The 21,486-nt window shown below is 39.1% G+C and overlaps 2 protein-coding genes across 2 annotated transcripts; both read right to left on the bottom strand.

Annotated features, from left to right (window-relative positions):
- Positions 1 to 5,655: 5,655 nt before the first annotated feature.
- Positions 5,656 to 8,260, bottom strand: LOC108116144 (neurochondrin homolog). Its single transcript, XM_017227880.2, has one exon. The coding sequence runs from the start codon at positions 7,990 to 7,992 to the stop codon at positions 5,821 to 5,823; it is 2,172 nt and encodes a 723-aa protein (XP_017083369.2). The 5' UTR covers positions 7,993 to 8,260; the 3' UTR covers positions 5,656 to 5,820.
- Positions 8,261 to 19,228: 10,968 nt separating this feature from the next.
- LOC108116117 (zinc finger protein 155) lies at positions 19,229 to 20,997 on the bottom strand. Its single transcript, XM_017227841.2, has 4 exons — positions 20,721 to 20,997; positions 20,048 to 20,664; positions 19,740 to 19,874; positions 19,229 to 19,675 (listed from the first exon to the last, which is right to left on the bottom strand). Exons 1-4 carry the CDS (start codon positions 20,862 to 20,864, stop codon positions 19,405 to 19,407), a joined length of 1,167 nt encoding a protein of 388 aa, XP_017083330.2. The 5' UTR covers positions 20,865 to 20,997; the 3' UTR covers positions 19,229 to 19,404.
- Positions 20,998 to 21,486: the final 489 nt, after the last annotated feature.

The following is a 21,486-nucleotide window of genomic DNA, read 5'->3' as shown; positions in this document are numbered from 1 at the left end:
TTAAAAGAATCAAAGGCAACGGCAAAGAGCAAAATTAAGTATTTAGTTGTAGTATCGTATCTAGTGTAGACATGCATACTGGCTTGCATTCTGAGACCAAGGTGGCGGGAAATGTAGGGGTGGCAGGCGGATTGCCAATAGGTTGTCTTCTAAGGGTGGCACAGAATAGGAAATATATTTCATAGCTTAAATTACACTACTTTTTTTAATTGATTTCTGCTAATAACTACGTTGGATTGTTAGTTTCAACTGAAAGTTCTTCAACTCGTAGACTTCCCTTAAGTACCAATAATTGTGTTACTTTCATAATTTGAAAAAAATACATTAAACGTTCATCTATTCTGATTAGTTTCCAAATTAATGCAATAAATATTTATCACATAAGTTCCAAATGACTTTTTTAAATAATATTCCTTCCTGGCCATCTGAATTACCATTTGGTCCACCCCAAAATGCAAGACTCTCAGCTTCTGCTTCCATGTGCGTTTCCACGTTAAACTGTGTATGTGGGTGTGAGTGTGTGTGTTCTTATGTCAAAGCTGAATGGAAAAGAGTAAAAATAAAATGTGTAAGAGCCGAGATAAAATGCATTGTTTCAGGAAGGCGAGAGAAGCAAAAAAAAAAATGGGGAAAGGAAAATACTTTTACACAAAATGTGTAAGAATTATTGGGGGTGATGGTGCATGCAAGGCAAAGGAAATTGCCTTTAGGGTTGACAGGCCCTAAGGCTTTCCTTAGATATAAAAGACTAATGAATATTAGACTACTTACTAAGCGGACGATAAACTAATAGATTTAACAATATGTGTTTGATCAAATAATGAAATTAATATTCATCCGCTGAGCTGTAGGCAACCCTGGCTTATCTGATTGCCTGTTTCCTTGGCCTCCTTGGAATTGCGGCAATTAACACATCAATGTACGGCGATATCGATGGTGTGCCTCCACCATCCACCATCACCTCCCATTTCCAGACCCGTTCCCACGCCCAACATCAACCCACCGCCTACCACGCCCACGTTACAGAATCGCCTCCAGAGAGGGAAATAAATTATTCTATTTGAAAGCTTTTAAAGCGTCCACACTCGGCTAAGGCAGCTGGCATTAAAATGCATTTATTTGAATTTCTTGTTGATATCGAAGAGCACAGAGCTGGCAAACAAACAGAACCGACGCCCACTTGCAGTATTTATTGTGTTTTGAATTGGATGGAGGCATAAACTAACCTTTGACGCTGCCTTTTGAAGGGTGGAGAACCACAGCCAAGTGCCCCTCTACCCAACCCCTTCTGAAATTGAGCCCCTCCATCGAGCGGACTTTTTGGGTACCTTGATAATTTATTGTGTTACGTATACGCAGCGTGGGCGGGCAATTGAATTGAAATGAATTCCGGAAAAGCAATGGGGGAAAATGTTTCATAAATGTTGCCGAAGGACTACCAGCACTCCTCACTCTCCACTCCACGGCAAAAAACTGCAATCGTTTCGTTTTGTTTTCAACTTCGATTGCTAGGTAATTTAATCCTTGTTTTGCGTTGGGGGTTTAGTTTTAGTTCTGCCACCTCAAAACCCACCGAAACTGTAATAAAAATTATTTATTGAAAGGCAACAAGTGCACCTACTGGGTGGCCTCCTGGGCCAAAATGAAACTACTGCTTTCACAAATTCTGATTAAGATATATCATGGCCTAAGGGGTAATAGCAGCTATTACTGTAAGCATAATGGCATTCATAACTATGTAAATATTTCAAATTCCTCTGCCCAACTCTAAATAACCTTATAGATAATAACTTAAAAAGCAATTATCGTTAATTGTTATGGCCATTTAAATTTAACGCATCATTAACAGCGACCAAAAGAAGGAAATAAAATAACAGAAACAGAATCAAAATCAAATGGAGAGCTTTGCAATATGCAAAACAAGCTTTGGGACAAAAGCTTCTTCCTCCTCCGAAAATATAAACCAAAGAGAAAGTCAAAGAGAGAGGACTCTTCGTTGGTGAAATTCGCTTTCGTTGGCTCTTTAGAGCGTTGCCTACTTTTGGGCGTCAGTTTTTATGACCGTTGACCCACGACCAATTGCCAGCTGAGCGTGATGACAAATTTAATTACCAACACCCGAAATAATAAAAGAAACCCCCGTCCAAAAAGCCAAAAAAGAAAAACACCCACTGGTAAATATGATGGGAAGCTTCTGCTGACCGAAAGCGATAATCCAAGTTCAATGAGGCGCACACAATTTATGGGGGATTATAAAATTTGCCGACATGCCTTTCGTTTTCCGCCAAGGTCATGGCTTAAATTTGTGATCAAATTAAATTTGCTTAACTTAAGTTAACCCATCCGATATCTATTCGGGATTAAGTTTGAAGTCGTCTCCTTCAGCGGCATATGTTGCCTCTGCGAGAGGCAACTGAGCTCTGGGCCTGATGCTTGCCAGTTGGAGCTGACAAGTGTCCTGAATAATTTATGACTTGCCCAGTTTCGAGTGCAACATCTGCCACAGCTACCACGATTCCACGATGTCCACGAGCTCTGCATTAATTTTAATTTGTTGTGGGACTCCAAATTCTTCAAGACATCAAGCGGCGGACCAATTCCCCTTCGGCCAGCTAACCAGTTGGACAAAAGGTGTTAAGAGCATTCCTTTACGGCCATCCGCATCCACACCCCCTCATCGACCATTTACTTCAATTGGAAATTTGTGAGCAGCATTTACTTTATTTCGCATTATTATTGCCTGGGGTGGAATCCCAGAAGTCAGAGCTTTGTTTGGGGTGCGCATCTGTGCGTGCATCATCCGCACCCTTTTCACTTTAAGCAATTGCTTCTGCTGCGGGGCGATGCTTGCACCAACAAGTGGCAATTGAATCTGGCAATCAAAATCGCATGAAGTCGCTGATATTGTTATTGGATGTTAAGCAGGAAGGTTAAATGGTTCGAACTCCTTCTGCATAAACACCTCCGATGATCCTTCTACATCAGCTACTTTCGTATATTTATACGATTTACCAAAAGCTAAATAAAATTCAAAGCTTATGAAATTTGCTTTTACTTCGAAAACGTATTGAGAAAGTTTGTAGGAATAGAATATTATCTCAATAAAATGTTTTTTTTAAAGGAATTACAAACTATTAATAAGGCTTAAGGCTAATTAGCAAACTAAATTAAGCAGCAATCTAGTATTTAAGACCAGAACTGAAAAATTAGTTAGGCATTATAAAATAATCTATTTTTGTAAATCTTGCAAATTATTTATTAAACCCACAGCAGCTGTAGATATACTTAACCCATTGCCACAAAACAAAGCACAAAACTTACAACTTAAGAAGTTGACATTGTGGACGGGGATCCTTGTCAGCGAGTCGTCCTCGAAACGTTGCCATGAAGTGGGGACTTGTCTTGGATTTCTCCTGGCTGCGCCGTTTCATTACCTTTTTTCAACTTTGTTTTCATTTCATTAAGGTGGCAACAAAGTCGGAGAATGCTACTAATTGCAATCAAGGTGGCTTCAACTTGTTGCTGCAACAACCTCTTGAATCCAGTGCCATGAGCACATGAGCTCTAATTTTTTCCAGAGCTCGTCTGCGTTCTCTCTCGGCTGATTGAGGACTTCACTGGCTAAATTAATGGATCATTGAGGGCGATGCACCAGAATTGCACCTTGAACCGGGACTTTAAGTTATAGATATCTACTTGACATTTGGTGATTCCTTCCACGCAGTTGTTAGCCACAAAAACCTTTTAATTTTAATTAGAAGCAAACACATTTAAGCCAACAGAACACAAACAGAAACGAAAAATGCCAGCGCATGTTTGCTCGCCCAAAAAATGAGGTAAACAAACAGCAACAAAATAAAATAAAAATACATTTTCCCATACAAATATATATATATATATATTGTATATATTTGTATATATTTTATAGCTTTGAGCTGAACAAACAAAACAGAGCAACAAAATCAACAAGCAGGCGACGACGGCGCTTCAAAAGCCAAAGGCCCCTTTTTATTACCTTTGTCAAATGCACAAATAGCCGAAAATCCAAAGCCACTGCCTGGGTCACCAACTCACCCCTTTATTCCTCTCTGGAATACCCATGAATACCCAGGAATCGGCACAGCTAAGCAATTCCGGTGACAAAACACAACAAACGGCTCAGGCAAATTTACACATTCATTCTGTGGACGGTGAACCAGAAAAAGTGGGCTGCTGGCCGAAAAAAGGTTGAAAACTCAAATGTAGCGAGCTGCCAAATATCCAAACATCTAAAGGTACACAATAAAATATTATATCGTAATAAAACCCCACCCACGCCCATTTGAACTTCCACTTTCGCAGATATAGAAGAGAAATGGCTGGCAGGTGTTGGGCGGGCGGAGGACTCCCATAGTGGCAGATAGCACGATTGAGCGATACTTCTCGCATAATATGTATTCCTTGGGCCAGAAATGGAGCTGGAGTGGAGAGGCGGCGCAATATGTATTTAAGATTTATTGGAGATTTATGCCCGGCTTTTGCCTTGGTTAGCAGCTGCTGCCCCAACATCTTCTGCGGCTCTATTTTCATTCATTGCTAACAAGCAATTTAGCATCTCTCAGCGGGGCGAAATCCGCTCGGATAAGGATATGTTCTTGGTATATTCAGCCCAAATCTGAAAGCTAGCCGATAAGCTCTTTAACAACAACCATAAAAACACCTATCCAATATACTAATCGCCTATAAAAATATATATTTTATACATAATGAAGTGATGGGTTTTAAGTTATTTAAAATATGTCCTTGTATTAATGAAAGGTTAAAAAATCAGAACAAAAATGCAGCAAAAAAATGATATAAAGAATGCGAATGGAAATTTAAAAATAATGAAAAGGAATTATTATTGAGTGTGATAATATTTACTTTTTTTTTGTCCCATTATTGCCAGCTTTAAATCAAATAAATGGGATTAAACGGAGGACAATGATGTTTAAATTTAATCACTGCTTTCAAGGCTCAGTTAATACTTGATACTGAAACTAGACTTGAATCTACATTTTTCAATAAATAAAATGTTATAAGTACTGTAATTTTAATTAACCAAATCTAGATTCACCTACAATGTTTAATTTTCAGCGTTATGTTGGACCAACTAACTTACCCACGGAGCAAGTTGTCCCCAAAAATGTAACATGCATTTCCCACAGTCCACAGCTGCATACGGGTATAAGCCAAAAAGTTGTCTCTCCACGTCAGCACATTATTAATTCCCTGCTTCCGCTCCGTGTTTTGGTTGAAAAAGTTTAGCTGCATGTTTTTAATTAAATTTCACTTATTATTAGTATTATTTTCGGTCAGCCTTTGCACTCGTCATCGCTGTTTCACGCCACTATTTTATTTGTTAGTCTACAAAACACATATACATATGTATAGGAGAATGTGACGTGTTTTCCCCCTGTACATATTGCTTTTGTTCGAAAATAAAACGAACAGCAACAAAAATGGAAACAAGCAAAAGTTTCAACTTATTCCGTCGAGTTTTCCTGAACAAACGAAAACGAATCCGAATCTAAATCCAAATGAATGGCAAAACATTTTGATGAGAGGGAAAACTCGACGAAAAAAACGAAAAACTCAAAACTGAAAACGAAATTTATGTCCGGATGTACGAGTCTGTATTTTTAAAAACTGGTTGTATTTATTTTTAATAATTTTAGGTATTTAGTCATTAAAATAGAGCATATAAAATAGAATAAAATCCATACAAAATATTTCCCATTTTTCGCTTGTTCACAAATCACACACAAAAAATGCCTCTAGAAAGAAAGGAGAAAGTTTAGCTTAGTCGCCGAAGAGCTTCTTGCCCAGATCCATCATCCTGTGATTGCGGCAGACGCGCAGGGCATCGGCCTTCTTGAGCACGGCCTGGACATCGCCATTGACATCCACCAGTTGGGACAGGAAGTCCTCATAGGCGGATTTCACATTGGGTGGCAGGGTGCCAATCTTTACCTTCTTGAGGGTCTTTACAATACCCTCTGCCCAGCCGGATTCCAGGGCGAATTCGGAGAGCCAGGGCACCAGAGGTAAAACTCCACACATGGTCTGCATTCCCAGGAACCACAACTCCGACAGATCCGACCAATAGCCCTTGTAGGCGATGGACACCACCAAAGCAGTGGGATCGTTACTTTCGTCGATGTTGTAGGCATCCCAAAGGAAACGGATGGTGGCCTGGATGTAGCGACAAATGGAGAAGTCGTTCTGCTTCACCTTCTTGGACTGCTGCTTTAGCAACAACAAGCCCAGGACAGCCAGGTTACCATGGATTACCAGGTTATCGGGGGTGTCCTTCAACTCGGGCAGATTCTCGACCACGAACTTCAGCAGATTGGCAAAGGTTGCTCCATCTTCAGCCTTCTTGGGTTCCAGAACGGTAAAGTTCATCAGGATGTTGCAAAGGGCGACAATGGCACTCCTGGCCACCTTCATCTCTGCCTGCTGTTCGGGCGTTGGAACCGGATCGGGCTCATTCATTCTCTTTAAACGTTCAGCGCGTGGAATTGGCGGCCGCTTCCAGTGAGCAATGCTGAAGTAGAATTCCAGCGACTCCAAGAGAACCTCATCCTGTTTGTGGGTAAAGAGAACCCTCCTGGCCTCCTCCTCCACGGCAAAGTGGCACAGAGCAGGCAGCATGATCCTCAGAACATCAATGGGGGGTTCACCCTCCCTGGGACCTGCTCTCCAGGCCTTCAGCTCTTGGAAGCTCTCATTGGCCACCTTGAGCATGAAAGGCAGAAGTTTGTAGATGGCCGGTCTCATGGCAGTCGTCTCCTGGGCCAACCAAGCGGATAGAACCTTCACGATGGCAAATACAAACTTCTTATCCCTAGGATTGGCACTGTCCTTGATCTTATCCTGGCTGACTCTGGTCAAAACAGCCAGAATCTGGTTGAAAGCTCCCTTCAGTGCCGTGTATGTGGTTTGTTTCTCCTTGGGTTCCAGATCCAACTGATCCGTTGCCATATACTCAATGCAATACTCCAGGATGGAGAAGCAGCAGGTGAGCAGATCCGCCTGCTTGAAGGTGGTCTCCAGTTTTTTCTCATCCATTTGCATGCGCACCTCAATGGCTCCTAGTTGGAGGAGCTGCAGGAAGAACGTTTTCTGTTCGTCCATGAAGGCCCACTGGATTCCCAGCACCTGCAGAGTGGTGGCAATCAGATGCAGAGCAGGATCCCTTTGCTTGGGTCCAATCTTTGCCTTCAGAATATCTCCACAGCCCTTGAACAAGCTCTCTGGCCAGATTTGCCCCTCCAGAGAATTGATCACGATCTCACGACGGCAGGTGATAAGGATATCAGCCAGAATCCGGCAGAGTTCGTACTTCCTCTCCGTGTCATCGGTTTCCATATCCAAGGCAATCCTCTGGATCAAGGCGTGGAAGGCAGTGGGATCCTCGGGCCAAGAGAGCACGCCAAATTGCTTCACGAGCAGAACAATCAGATGCAGTGCCTCATCGGTCTGGAAACTCTGGGCGGAGTAGATCTGGGACATTTTCGGGATCGCTCCGGTGGCCAGGAGGGCCTGCTGACCTGGTTCATGGCTGGCGATGCTCTTGAGGCAACTGTACGCCTCGCTGACCACAATCAGATTATCCTCGTAGTCCTCGTCGTCGGCCTGCTCGACGATTTCCAAGAGAGTGGGTATGGCATCGATGATGTCCTTGTGGGTGGCTAACTCCTCCTCCTGGCAGAAGCAAGTGAGGATCGAGAGGGCTACACTTTTGTAAACCAATGGTGGGCAATCATTGGGAAGATCCTTGGAGACCAACAGTTTCTTTAGGAAGGGGAATCCAATGGCCTCGAAGAGCAGTTTCTTGCCCGCAGCATTGCAGTCCTTGCCCTTCACCAACTTGGTGACCATAAAGAGGGCAGCGAATTTTTCAGTGTCACTCTTTGTGCCCTTCAACAGGTTGGCGCACTTGCGCACGGGCTCCGGCACGTCCGTCATCCTGGTGTCCGACTCTCCGGGTGTGTATCTCACGGGCTGCCTATATACGGCCTATATATTTATCCGCTGCTTGGATATTCTACGTATATATGTCTGCGTCGTGGCTTTCTATAAATATCTCCTCACACTTTCACTTGGCTACAGCTTTCCCGTTGGTTCTTCCTCCGCCGGATTCGATTTTCTGTTTTTTCCTCTGGGTTTCAGATTTTCTGGGTTCCGTGTCTTCGCTCGACGACGCACTCTCGCTCACTGATCGCCGCCAGTGGAAAACTCGCGAGTGGCTTTCCCAGTTTTCCAAAAGCTGTGCAGCTGTTGCCGTTCGAACGGGGAAAACCTACACACAATTTATTTATACACGGATTCATACACTTTACCCGCGCCGGGGATCTGTCAATTGAGCATTGATAGGGAAATATTTGGGTTTATTTTTGAAATTATTTTTAATACATTTTGGGAATGTTTGCTCTTACTTATTTAACTTATTAGAAATGCTTAATATGTAGATTTGTTACTAATTGAATCCACAATTTAGTAATTCTTTACTTAATGTTTTAATCAAGTTGGTAAATTACAGATTTTAAAGTCTTTTAAAAGTCAAAAAGTTTTCATTTTCTACCTCAGCATATTTTTATATTTCCTGGCCAGTTTTCTTAATTTTTACTTTCATTTTTTTTGAAGAGCATTAAACATTTTCTCGAAACGACTTTTTGACATTCTCGGCCTATTGAATTTGAAAATCACTTGAAATCAAACGGATGACCAATGCAGTGGTCTTTGCTCTCGGCTTTTCCCTCGGCACTTTTCCACTCTCGCTCATTTTCCTCCCGCATTGCGCTCTGTTGAGAATCTCTGTTTATATTTAGAAAATGATTTTTCGTTTTTCGAATTTGTTCGTGTTTACATTTTAGTCAACTGTGAAATGTTCGCTGCCGGCTGCATTTCTTCCAGAATATTTTCAATACCTATTTGCATTCTCAGCGGCACATAAGCTCCTATGTGGCCACAAATACAGAATACTGATGTATATATGTATATACTATATATATCCGCATCAATATCCAAACTTATATATAAAAAAGCCACTCTGTGCAATGGGAAACAGGCAGAGGGACAAACAAAATTCACATATTTTTTTACACATAAATTATACATTAACTTAGTTATATAGACACATTGTTAAACACGAATATGGATCGGACATTTGCATATTTAATTTAAGTGCGATGCTTTTTGCCTTTTCACTTTGGGGTCAATGAATTTAATTGCACATTGCACTTTGTTTATAATTCAATTTATTCCTATGGCATTTATTTCAAAATATAGTTATTTTAAAACGAGCACACACGCTGATTTATTTTTTATTTTTACTAAATGACACACATTTACTCGCACGTTTTCATAAATTTGTGTATCACTTATAATAGTTATTAGTCATATACAATAGCGAGAATGTTTTCGCATTGTTTTTATTATTATATATTTACATTTTTGTTATGCCAAGATAAAAAAACATCTGTTTTATATATTTTACACTGACAACGTCGACAAAGAAAACATCATGCGGGCTATTTATTCTTTTGGCATTTAATTCTTTTAGCACAATTTTAGGTATTTATTCACTAATGAGCCATAGAATCTGACAAATTTTAGCAAAATCTGCTCAGAGGGAGAGAAATTTCTCGGCATTTTCAGCTATTTCCACAAACATATAGCCATTTAATCTTTAGCATGGCAAAGTCGGTTATTCGGACGCCATTGGTCATAATGCAAATGAAAAACTTTATCCATTCTGGATTATTTACTGTCACACAAAATGCAAATGCAAATTTGTCTGGACCCAGCAGCCGCTCTTGATTTTACCACACCAAAAACTTGTATGCATATTCGCCATATGGATATGGATATGGTTGCAGCTATATTCCACCCGCATTGGACCCAAATCGGATCCCATATCGCTGCTGTTTGCTTTTGTTATTATTATATTGGCGGTCCTCTTACCGACATGGACCAAGTGGTCGTTGAATGTGGCCAACTGACCGTTTTTGGGCAAACGCGGCTTAATTGCGTTGCTAGCAATTTCAATAATTGGGTTATAACGAAATTGATTAATTTTTACATTTCACTAATTATGTGCCGGGCAAATCCTCTGCCATTGTTATTATAATAATTATAAAGCGGAAATATGCTGGCCGCTCTCCGTCCATGTGTGTGTTTGTTTGTTCTCATTTGGATGTAGATGTGTGTGTTTCTCAGTTTCGTTGCCTACTTTAAGGCTGTAGTTAAATTTCCGTTTAAGTCTAGTAAACTAAATTGAAAAATGTCCCACAAAACGGACTTACTTACTTGCTCGGACACATCACAGTTGCCTTATCTAACTGGGTCCATAACCAGGAGAAGGCAGCATCAACATCAATAATTGAAATAAATCGCTTGACAAACGATGTTCGGACCAGAACCAAACCAGCCAAGGAAACTGAAAAACAGACCTCACAAACGGCACAGCTGAAAACAGAAAGGAAAACCAGGACAAAAACGAATACACTCCTTATCACTAATCACGGAACCAAGTCGAACTGAGGCAAAAAGCGAAAAACTAACCAATCAGTTGAGGGAGTTGGTAAACAGGACAGAGAAGAAGAAAATTATTTGATATGATATCACTTTTTATGTGCCACATTTAAATGCCATTTCTAAAACACAATAAATATTAATGATATTTGAATGATTATATAATTAATATCAAAAAAAGAAAGGTAGACGATTGTTCTTCATTTGAAGTTCCAAAAAGAGCTTAAACTTCCTTCCAACATAATTTGTATATTTTTAAAAATAAAAAGACACTTAACAAAAAACTACTTTATTCAAAATACTATTATTTGGTAAATATTAAATAAAAGTCTCTTATATATTCGGAATATGAATTTGACGCTATAGGCAAATCATTTTAAAAAATAAACTTGAAAAACCCAATTACTAGCCATATACTTTTTCCATGCTAAACAGTTTCAAATTTGTGGCTTTATTTTCTCTGTATTCGGACACTGGTGATGGACACCAGAACTCCTCCAGCTACTCAACGCAACTTACACTCGTCCTTCCGCTTCCAATTCCGCTTCCTTCTTCAACACGCCTCCTTTTGTGCGAATCGAAGGCTGCGAGCATCGATTTTCGGACAGCAATCCTGAGTTTGCAGAGCTGTTTCGAAATGTTTTGACAAATGATTTTGTTTATATTTTCCATTTCATCGAAGCCTCCGAAGGGGACATTTTTGTGGCGCCTCCACAACTACCGCCATCGCCCTAAATGCCGCCACACCAAACGTCCCATAGATAACAATGCAAAAGTTTGGACTTTCAGCTGGCCTAGAGATCATCAACATTGATTTCAACTTTTCGGCGGGAATGATTGTCATCATCACAGCATCTCGGCATCTCCGCCCAGACTAAGTTTATTTGTGGGCGTGGCCCTGGCCCAGAAAGCAAAAAATAAATTGTCTGTCATTACAAGCTTTAAGTTGGTCAACGAATCATTTTGCTTCCGATGAGCCGGAGACCCATTTAAGTTCACCCAAGTTGGGGCAGACGGAAATTAATCTTTATAATGTCGAAGTCATTTTGCACAGGCAAACTGCCTTCATTATATTCTTAATAATTGGACAATTTAGGCCAACAATTCAGTAAATACGAAATGATAATATTGTTATGATTTATGAGAGCAAATATTTGTCCCATTTATTATTAACAATGCAGGAGATTCCAAAATTTTGGTGGCCTATTCACCTGTTGATGTTGTTAATAGTTGGAGACAGACAAATCGGTTTGCCTAATTGCAGTAGGTTAATAAAACAAATTAAATGATTATCAAAATAAATTGCAATCGCTCTTAATTCGGCCAGCAGCAATTTAGGCTACATGGTTATATTGATTAGATAATTAATTTATTAAGGACTATCCATCAATAATTATATTTTGAACTAATTTTAATTGGTTTGGAATTGGGAGCTGCTACTTATATAAATCATTCGTAAGTACTTAAATGATTTAATATATAAGAACACATTTTTAAGGTGTCAAACATTGGTCTAAAAGTATATACACTTATAGATTTAATTCATTTAACTTGCCTTAAAAAACCAAATTTAAAGAGCATCTTGATGTGTCTACATCATTACAGCCATTTATAGTTTTAATAAAAGTTTAAATCGAACTTTAAACATATTTATATATTGCACTACATTTATTCCGTTTCAAATTCAAACTAGAACCATATATAATCCTTATAGAACTTTTGTGTTCCGATTGGGAACTCTCTAAAAACAAAACTTGAAAAGCTTCTTGATCTTGCTGCATCGTTAAGTAAATGCAACTTCTATATTCCTTTGAAAATTGTATTTTCCGATTACAAACATTTTAAACCCTATTAAAAAAGTTTTATGTGTTCATGTTTACTTTTGACATTTTACAACGAAATACAATTATATGAAATGAATTGTCTTAAAACAGATTCTGTAATCTCAGAATTTATCGGTTGAATCGGTTAGACCTTGCTTAAAAAAACCCCAGCAAGAGCTATGAAAATGTTTCACACTTTCAAATCCCAACTCCCTGTTATTCTGGTAAGTATGAAAAAAAAACCCAACAGCTGTGCCCAAGGACATGAAAGTAAACCACTTCGCCGCTCAAGCAGCCTGCACCACCCCAAGAAGTGTTCAAAATAATCAGTCATACACGTGCACATCCTTGTTCCTTGTTCCTCCGGCACCTTCGATTTGCCTCAGTTTTTGACCTTTTTTTCGCCGGCGAGCGTGCCCTGATTGTTTGCGAAGGCTGGCACGTGTCAATTTATATTTAAATTTAAATGCAAAAACCGAATCAAAATTCCAGCGAACAGAATAGAATTAAATTTCAAAAGGCGACAGCATCAGCAGCAGCAACAGAAAACAATCATATTTTCTGAAAAGCATCTGAAGGCTGTTAACGGTTTTGGTTTACACAATATTAATGGCTGATTAATGTGGGCGAAAGGCAGCTGCGGAGTGTAGTTTCCTGAAGGTTTCAGCCCGTTCACCCCGTTAACTGATTCACTGGAAACATCTTCGAACAGATTGACTTTCGGGCAGGATGAATCTGAGTGGGTGCACTTGGAAAAATATATTCGCTTACGTTTTTATGAAATTCTTTCTTACTAAGCTAAATATGTCTGTCTGTATAGTTCCATGTTGTGCAACCAATAAAACACACTTGCACATGAGATACTTTGATTGTCGCAAATAAATCAAAAAGATTATGCGAAGAAAATTCAGAAGCAAAAAGAAAATGTATAATGGGAAAACCGTATATGAGGTATTCATTTTAAGAATGTGATTTTTGTATTTTTAAATAATATATAGTTTTATTTTAGAAAATTCTGTTCCTTTGATTTTGCAGCATTTCCGATTTTAAACTTTAAAATGTATTTTTAACATTGCTCAAACTTGAAGCATTAAAATTAAACTTAAATTAAGCCAACTGACTTTTAAAGGGATTTTAAAGGTTATTCTTCAGCATTACTATTATTTATGAGTGGTATTTTTCAGTGTGTTTTTCATCGTATGGTTTTTGGTTGGTCGTCATCCCGTAGAACTTTTGTAATTGTGGCCCCATTGTTCACTTGAGTTGTATTGTGTGAGCAACAGAGATGTGGCAAAAGTGAAAGCTGAGGGGAGGAAACCGGTGGATATTGGGGGGTCCAGGAGTCAGCAACAAATTATGCAAATCCCCTTTTGAATGGCTTATCCTTCATGAATTTATATCGAAACGGAAAGCCAATGACGACGCGGCTTTAAGGCCTCGTCCATTGGAACAATAAAAGCTCATTTGTTGCTATTATCATTTGACTAACAAATAACAAATCATCGAGCAAACCGGCCGTTAGCCTTGGGAGTGTAAGGTGGCATCTTTGGGGTATTGGAGGCATTTGGTAACCCAAAACGTGTTTACCTCAACGGCAATAGCAACAACAACAACAACAACCATAAATACAGTAAAGGGACGGCACGCTGAGGCTGCAGAAACGGCTGCCAATAAATTCTGTTAATAAACCAAAAGTTGTTAATTTAAATGATTTATATCTGAAGAGGAGAAAGCGAGAGAGAGAGAGGAAGAAGCTGTTGCGGAAGTGGTGATGGAGACTTGGGGTATGGAAGATGGAGGAGCCATGGAATTCCTCCCGAAAGCCATGGCAATGCGCTTGTTATTGCTGAGCCTCAAAAATTCTCGTAATTTGGCATAACCTTTTGGGCAGCACCACAGGTCCAGGGAGCCCCATTTGCCCCAGCTTGTTTGCTTAGATACACTGAACAAAAATATTAATAGCAATTTGGAAGTTTTCGTAATAAAATTGATTCCGTAAAAACGGTTTTTGACTCTTTTCTATTAAGATCAAAAAGTCTTATCAAGGACTTCAACAAAAATAGGAAATAATTGAAGGAAAAATTTATTAGAGTTTGGTACTGAAAAAGTTTCTATTTCATTTAAATATAAATCAAAAACCAAAGAAACAATTAGGATGTCAGTTTTTTTCCTCTGTACCCTCCCTTACCCCTTGATATCCGGCACCCCCTTTCCTGTTCAAGTTTTGCGTGGTCGGGCAATAGGTCAAAGTCGGTGAGCCACTGGATGCCTGGTATGCTGGGAGCATGGAGATTGGGTGGGCTGTCCGTTGCCGTCAGCTTAAACCAATTTACGTGGCCGATGTCTTCATCGCCAGGCGTACCCGTGGGTTGTGTCCGGGTCCGGGTCCGGGTATGTATTCGCATCCGAATCCGTATCCGTGAGTCGTGCGCCGAGTGCCGTTCCGTGTGTCATGAATTATTGCGCCTCCCGCCGACGGCCCAACTGTGCGTATACGTAATTTGGCTAAGCGGACTGGACAAGGCCGCTTCCAGCCACGCCCCTTGTCTATGGGGCCTCACGCCTCTTTTCGGCTTATACATTATACATAGATACGCGTAGATATATGTATTTGGGAATCAAGCATTCCTGAAGCGGGGGAAGTATGATAGGATGTACACCCATAAACATATATATATAAATATATATAGATTTATGCCCTTTTGTTTGCAGTCGAAATTATTTCATTTGTTTCTGTTTATTACGGCCAAATCTCGTCGAATGTCGGGCCACGTTTAAAGGAAACATCGTTCGTTTTCCACAGCGTTTACTTTTAATGGCTCGACGGTTTTTTCAGGGGGATTTTCCACATCTTAACTTTGGCCGAGACCTACAAATATTTGATGCTCCAGAGCGCCAGTTGTTTCGGGTTTTATTGATTGGCGGTGGCGTGCCCGGTTTATGGGGCATCCTTCCTGCCTTCACCGCCGCCCCCAGTGCTTTCCACCGTTGATTGCTGCCCCTTGTTTTTGCGTGGCTGTCAAGCGTGAATGTTGCGCTACATTGAAAGGGATTTCTGAGTATTTAAATGGGGTTTCCCCTTCCACTGCCCAAACGTAGGGTATTTGTCAAGGGGTGCGATTAGAACTTAAAACATTTATTAATTCCATTTAGATAAATTGATCAGCGAGTTGTGAAAAGTTTTGGGTTCTGGGGTGTTGCAGAAACAAAGCAGCCAGCAATGTAATTAAAATAGGAAAGATCAACAATAAACCCAATAGGATTATATTTTCATAATAGAAAGGCTCATGAATACATTTTTATTACCATTTATAAATGTTAATAAATACTTAGGGGCCTATCTCTGGTCGAGGGATACCATTTGATGTTAAATCATTAGTCTCAAAATATAAAACTTCCGTAATTTATTTTCCCCTTCCATAACCAAAATAGATTGAATTTGCACTACAATATTTATGTCTAATAAATTGAATTATTTATTTTGCCAAGCAAATAAATGTTTTGTATAATTCAGCATGAAATTGTGTAAATAAAATCTACAACACTGTCCCTATCTGCCAACCCAATCCACTTTCTCTGGCCACTAATTTCCTTAGATGAGGCAACCGCAAGTGGAAGAGCATCCTGTTGCACATGCATTAACCATGGCATTCACAACATTATGCGAACTTACACACACATTCCGCACTGCACCACACTATATGTATATATATGTATATGTATACGAATATGGTGTATATAGATCCAGGCACAAGGAGCTCATCAAGTCTTCCGGTTTGCCGTTTGTCGAGGATGTTCACATTGTTTATGCTCCGGAATAAATGAATATAAAGCATTTAGTTTACAGCTGCCATTTGACAAGCACTCGCCCCAGTTTTTGAACTAGTGGGTGGGTTGAGAAGGGGAGGTGTGGGTTTGGCCGTTTGGCATACGAATCGTTGTTGGTTTTGCATTTTCTTTTAATAAAATACATGAATTATGCAGAATATTTGATGGGGAGCCAGTGAGAGTTGTACTAAACACAAAGACGAGTGCCGAAGAGTTGCTTTCTCAACTTTCGCCTAAGCCACTTGACATTGACACGCTGAACCTCCGGGGATGCAGTGATTAAAGCAGAACAGTAGTTATCAATTAACCAGAAATTAGCAATTTAGTATAATATAAATATTAACTTTCTATATTCTTTATATGTATTATTATTATATTCATTATATTTACAAAGATAAACAAAATTATGCAACGAATGTATTTATCGACTAATTTATTTGTGTATAAACAAGGATCCAAGGCTTCTTTTTAAAAGCGTATCTCATAGGTTTATCTGTACTATTTTGAGCTCCTTGCCTTGGCTACCAGAAAGTTCTTTGACTTCTCCACCTGACTTTTCATCCGTAAGAGAAAACTCTTCAAGATTTTCCAATGCCAACGCGGAATTTGCAATTCAGCTCGTAAACTTACTGATTTGTTTGCCACAAAAAAGGTGGCGGGACTTGCGTGATGAGTCAAGTCCTGACTTTCCCAGTCGATTTCCACAAATGCAAAGTCACGGCCAGGTCAAGGCCGGAGGTGAGCTTCTGAAAAGGGTTTCTTTCACTCTGTTTTCTGTTGGCGGAGTGGGGGAAATAAATTTGCAATTGATAGCCTGGACTGGCTCGTAATCAGTTTAAAAGGGCCGAATCTCAATTTGGCAATTGAGTTTGGCTGGCTGTGGCTCGCCGTTCACACCCATAATCCAATCGTTTGAAGCGCTTTTATGGATTCGACATGTCAAATCGCGTGCAAATTTGTTTGAATTGGTTTTCCCCATACTCCTTCACTTCCTATGTCTGGCACTTGGAGAAAAATCCTTATCGCACTAAAGTTTTAAAATATTTGAACACGAAGGCTGATAGGATTATTATTAAGAGAAAAATTTGAAAAATTTTATTTTTTAAGCTAAGATAGTTTCATGTTTCATAAATAATTTGAAAATTAATTATTAAAATAAAATCCTATAAACTAAATAAGCATTAAAAATTTCATATATTACACATATTATTTTATTAATTCTGAGTTTTACTTCTAATATGAAATATTTTTGGTAATAAAACTATTTTAGCCCTTGGGTATCTCCCATTTTATATTATTAATTCAATGCCAAATAATCTAACAATTTGTAGTTGCTGAGGTTCTGAGATCTCTTACTCTAATTTAACAAAATGCCTAAACATAAATATATATTTCGTTCCCATTTCAATATAAGTTATGCTTAAATCTCCCAGTATTAATTTTAGTGTAAGCCCCATGTAATCAAATACGTAAACCCTAGGGAGCCGAAAGGCTTCACCGTGTCCATAAGAACTTTTTTGTTGTTTGCACTAAAGTGGTAAAATTCACGGGGAGCCAAAAAATAAAAGATGAGGAGACAGCGGCCAATGAAAAAAAAACTTATTCAAGTCATGTAATTTGGGAACTTCCTTTGATATCGTACAATTCGTTCGTGTTTTGTATGCGTTCGGTGCAAATTGGGTTTTTTTCCAATTTCATTTTATTTACTCGCGGCGACATGTAGCCACCCATATTTATTACATAATTTTCAGCATAACTCCGCAATGCACACACACACACGCACATTGATTGTGCAAAGAAAGAACTCAAATAAAAAACTCAAATACTGCCCGGGAATTCAATAACGTTGTGATTTCTGCTCCCTAGGCAGTCAGTTGGCAGTTTACTTTTGTCCTCTCTCAATTCATTAATAAAATAAAAGCGTATTTAAGAACTTGTGGTTAAATTAAGTAGTGGAAAGGAAGGAAAGCTGAAATATTCTTAGTTTTGTTTTAGTTAAAAAAAAAAAAACAAATTGTCAAGGTAAAGCATTTTCTTCTCAATGATTTCTCTGAAATTTATTTTAATTATTTAATGATATTAGCAATTAAAGCTGATATATATGGAAATTTCCTTTTTTTTATTTAAAATGTCTTCGCATTTCATAGAATGTAATTTACAGCTTTACAACAATAATTATTTGAGAACTTCTATACTTTTTAAACATTAAACGCTGGTGATATGAATTTTGGTCTTCAATAATTTGTAAGTAATTAAACCCGTTACTCGTAGAGTAAAAGGGTTTACTAAATTCGTTTAAAAGTGTGTAACAGGTAGAAGAAAGCGTTTCCAACCCTATAAAGTATATATATTTTCGATCAGCATCAATAGCGTCCATGTCCGTCTGTCCGTCCATCCGTCCGTCTGTCCGTATGAACGCAGAGAACTCAGGAACTATAAGAGATACAGAGTTGAGATTAAACAGGCAGATTCTTGAGGCCCATATGCAGCAAGTTTATTTCAGCATCCTGCCACGCCCACTATATCTCCCACAAGCCGCGGATAACGGTGGAGCCCATAACATTATACTGTATGTCCTCGTTTAACCTTATATAACATATTTTTGTCAATATCAATCTATTCACCAAAGATTTTTTAAATCGGAATATTATTTATGAAGAAATGTATGTTATAAGGCCTCACATAGACAGTGACGTCACCATCACTTAGTCAACATGTTTTTTATGACAAAAGGTGGCGCGTTGTGAATTTCCACTAGCAAAATTAATATTTTAAAATTGTATAAAACAGTAACTGATATCTTTTAGTCACTCGACTATAGCGTTTCCTCTTGTTTTCGTATTAAACGTTTAGTGAAGATGTGGGAATTGAAACGAAAAAAAACTTCGTAGATTAACTGAAATAAGAATCGGGAAAAAGATCGAAAATTGCCAAGACTATACTAACCTTTTTGGATTAGTTTATATCCTTACCACATTACAGTAATTATTTTACAAAATAATCAGGGATATCGTACGTATCTTTTTAACAAAAATAACCTTTATTTATCGAAACGAGTTCCTAAAAAGTTCTTATATATATATATATATATGTGCATTCAATATAAGCTAACATTACTACACAAGGGATTAAGTATATTTGTAAATTAGAACCCAAAAAATAGGTAAAGCAGGATCTGATGGAATTTAATACATCAGTGGGCTTCAATCCTGACCTCGTGCCCGTCTTCCTCCTCGCCCACCATCTCCACCTTCATACTCTCGGCCAACATTACGGCGTTCTGGTGCAGCTTGGTCTCCTCGTGCTGGCGCATGTGATGCAGCAGTCGGAAGTCTTTATGGCAATATTCGCAGCGGTACAGCTTGATGTCGGTGTGGATGAGCTCGTGCTTGGTCAGCGAATGAGCATAAGCGAAGGCTTTGTCGCACACCTTGCACACGTAGGGCTTAATGCCACGGTGAACACTGAACAAGATAAAATTAATGTTTTAGAGCTGCAGAACATAATTTAATTTGATTTTCCCCTTACTTTTCATGGGACTTAAGGACACTCTCGTAGAAGAACTGTCGACTGCAGAAGCTGCATTTATAGGGTTTGCTGCCAGTGTGGGAGTACATATGTTTCCTCAGCTGTTCGCGCACCTGGAACTTAGCATCGCAGAGTCTATAAGGGTAAATAAAATATGAATGAAATATAAATTTCTTACATTTACTTAAGTAATTTTAAAAATAGAACAGTCCTAGAACAGATGGTCGAAATCTCTAATTAACTTAAAAAAACACCTATTAGAGTGTTATATATAGAATATTATTAAGTATTTTAGCATCTAGACTTACTCGCATGCATACTGACAGATGGCGTCGTGGCGCCTTCGGTGCTCCATCATCCGACCGCGCTTCTCGTAGAAGTTGCCGCAGACGTCGCAGATGTAGCCGCCTTTTTCGGTGCCGTCAGATGTGGTCAAAGAGTTGAGTCCGCGACGAAGACGACCGCGCCGCGCCTTTAGGCTGGCCTTTGCAGCTTCCTGGAGCGCCAATTGCTGCGTGGGCGTATCGTCAAATTGCGTCTCAGTCTCTAGGACGACCTCGGACTGCTCGGGAGTCATGTCGATAGTGTAGTTGTCCTCTAGGTACTCAATGGTGTCGCTAATGCACTCCGGATTCTCGCTGGCGTCCAACTCTACAAATTCATCTTGCTCCTTGCCGTCATGGTGTTCCTCTTCCCCCGTAGTTGTCTCCTCCAGAATATACATTTCTTCATCGCAAATTGTCTGCGAGCCGTCCTCCTCCTTGATTAGCAACTCATCGGCATCATCAAGCAAGCCCAGTTCCCTAAGGTATTCCTCGATCTCGCCCTGCTTGCGAAGCGCCTTCTCACGGAATTGATAGGCCATGTTGAGTTCCACTTTGCACGACTTACAGATGCCATCAGGGATCTGTTCCTTATCATTTAACTGCGGGATAATCGAACTAATAAGTTTGTTTTCGATATGAAAGTGAATACAGTTACCTTGCTGTAAGAGACACCCAAAAGTTGAATTAACATCTCGTTTGGTGTCTCCTCGCCCTCTTCACGGGATTCGTCCAGGCGCTGCAGACGCGCACTGGGCTCCAGGCAGACCCGGCACGTCTCCGGGGTTAGTTCGCCGCGCATTCTTAGTTCCTACTCACAATTTAATTAAAAGAACCGCTCGTACAGTATTTTAGTGTTAAAATTTGTGTTGCTAAAGTGTTGTGTAAAGCGACTGAAAAATAGATACGCAAAGGCATCGCCATTTTCTTTACCAGGGTTGCACAACAACAAGGCACAAGCACCGTGGTTCATTTCACTGGTTCCGAGCAGTCAGCTAAATGAATTTGTCACTAAACAAAAATTTCATATTATTTAGTTAATTGTTTAAATTATAATAATATACATGTATTTACAATTATATAATGACTTAGCTATACTATTAAAATAAAAATTTGATAATTCAATTTAGATTAAATCATGCTTTAACAATATTAATATATTAAAAAAAAATTAGTAATTTTTGATTTTTATGACTAACTTTGTGATGTTTATGTGCGACAAATTTTACATAGTCTGTAAATATTTCAGTAACATTAAAAACTAAAAGTATTAAATTCCCTCAGTTTGGCTGCTCTAGAGCACTAGCAATACCGATATATCGAGATCACCAAAATAATCATTATTACCGTTTATCATAAATTATTTAAAGCTTTTCGCATATATTTTTATAGTTATATAAAAATGAATTACAAATGGACTAATT

This window comes from Drosophila eugracilis, unplaced genomic scaffold (genome assembly GCF_018153835.1).
Source record: "Drosophila eugracilis isolate 14026-0451.02 unplaced genomic scaffold, ASM1815383v1 contig_1873, whole genome shotgun sequence".
In the NCBI taxonomy this organism is placed as follows: domain Eukaryota; kingdom Metazoa; phylum Arthropoda; class Insecta; order Diptera; family Drosophilidae; genus Drosophila; species Drosophila eugracilis.
The sequence above is the reverse complement of the archived record's forward strand: the minus strand, read 5'-3'. Positions and strand labels throughout refer to the sequence as shown.

What these genes read in the sequence shown, in the direction of transcription:
- LOC108116144 (XM_017227880.2), bottom strand. Translation starts at nt 7,992, where the DNA reads ATGACGGACGTGCCGGAGCCCGTGCGCAAGTGCGCCAACCTGTTGAAG.
- LOC108116117 (XM_017227841.2), bottom strand. Translation starts at nt 20,864, where the DNA reads ATGCGCGGCGAACTAACCCCGGAGACGTGCCGGGTCTGCCTGGAGCCC. An exon ending in TGGGTGTCTCTTACAGCAAG is followed by an intron (nt 20,665 to 20,720) that starts GTAACTGTATTC and finishes ATTATCCCGCAG; the next exon opens with TTAAATGATAAGGAACAGAT. An exon ending in ATCTGTCAGTATGCATGCGA is followed by an intron (nt 19,875 to 20,047) that starts GTAAGTCTAGAT and finishes TTACCCTTATAG; the next exon opens with ACTCTGCGATGCTAAGTTCC.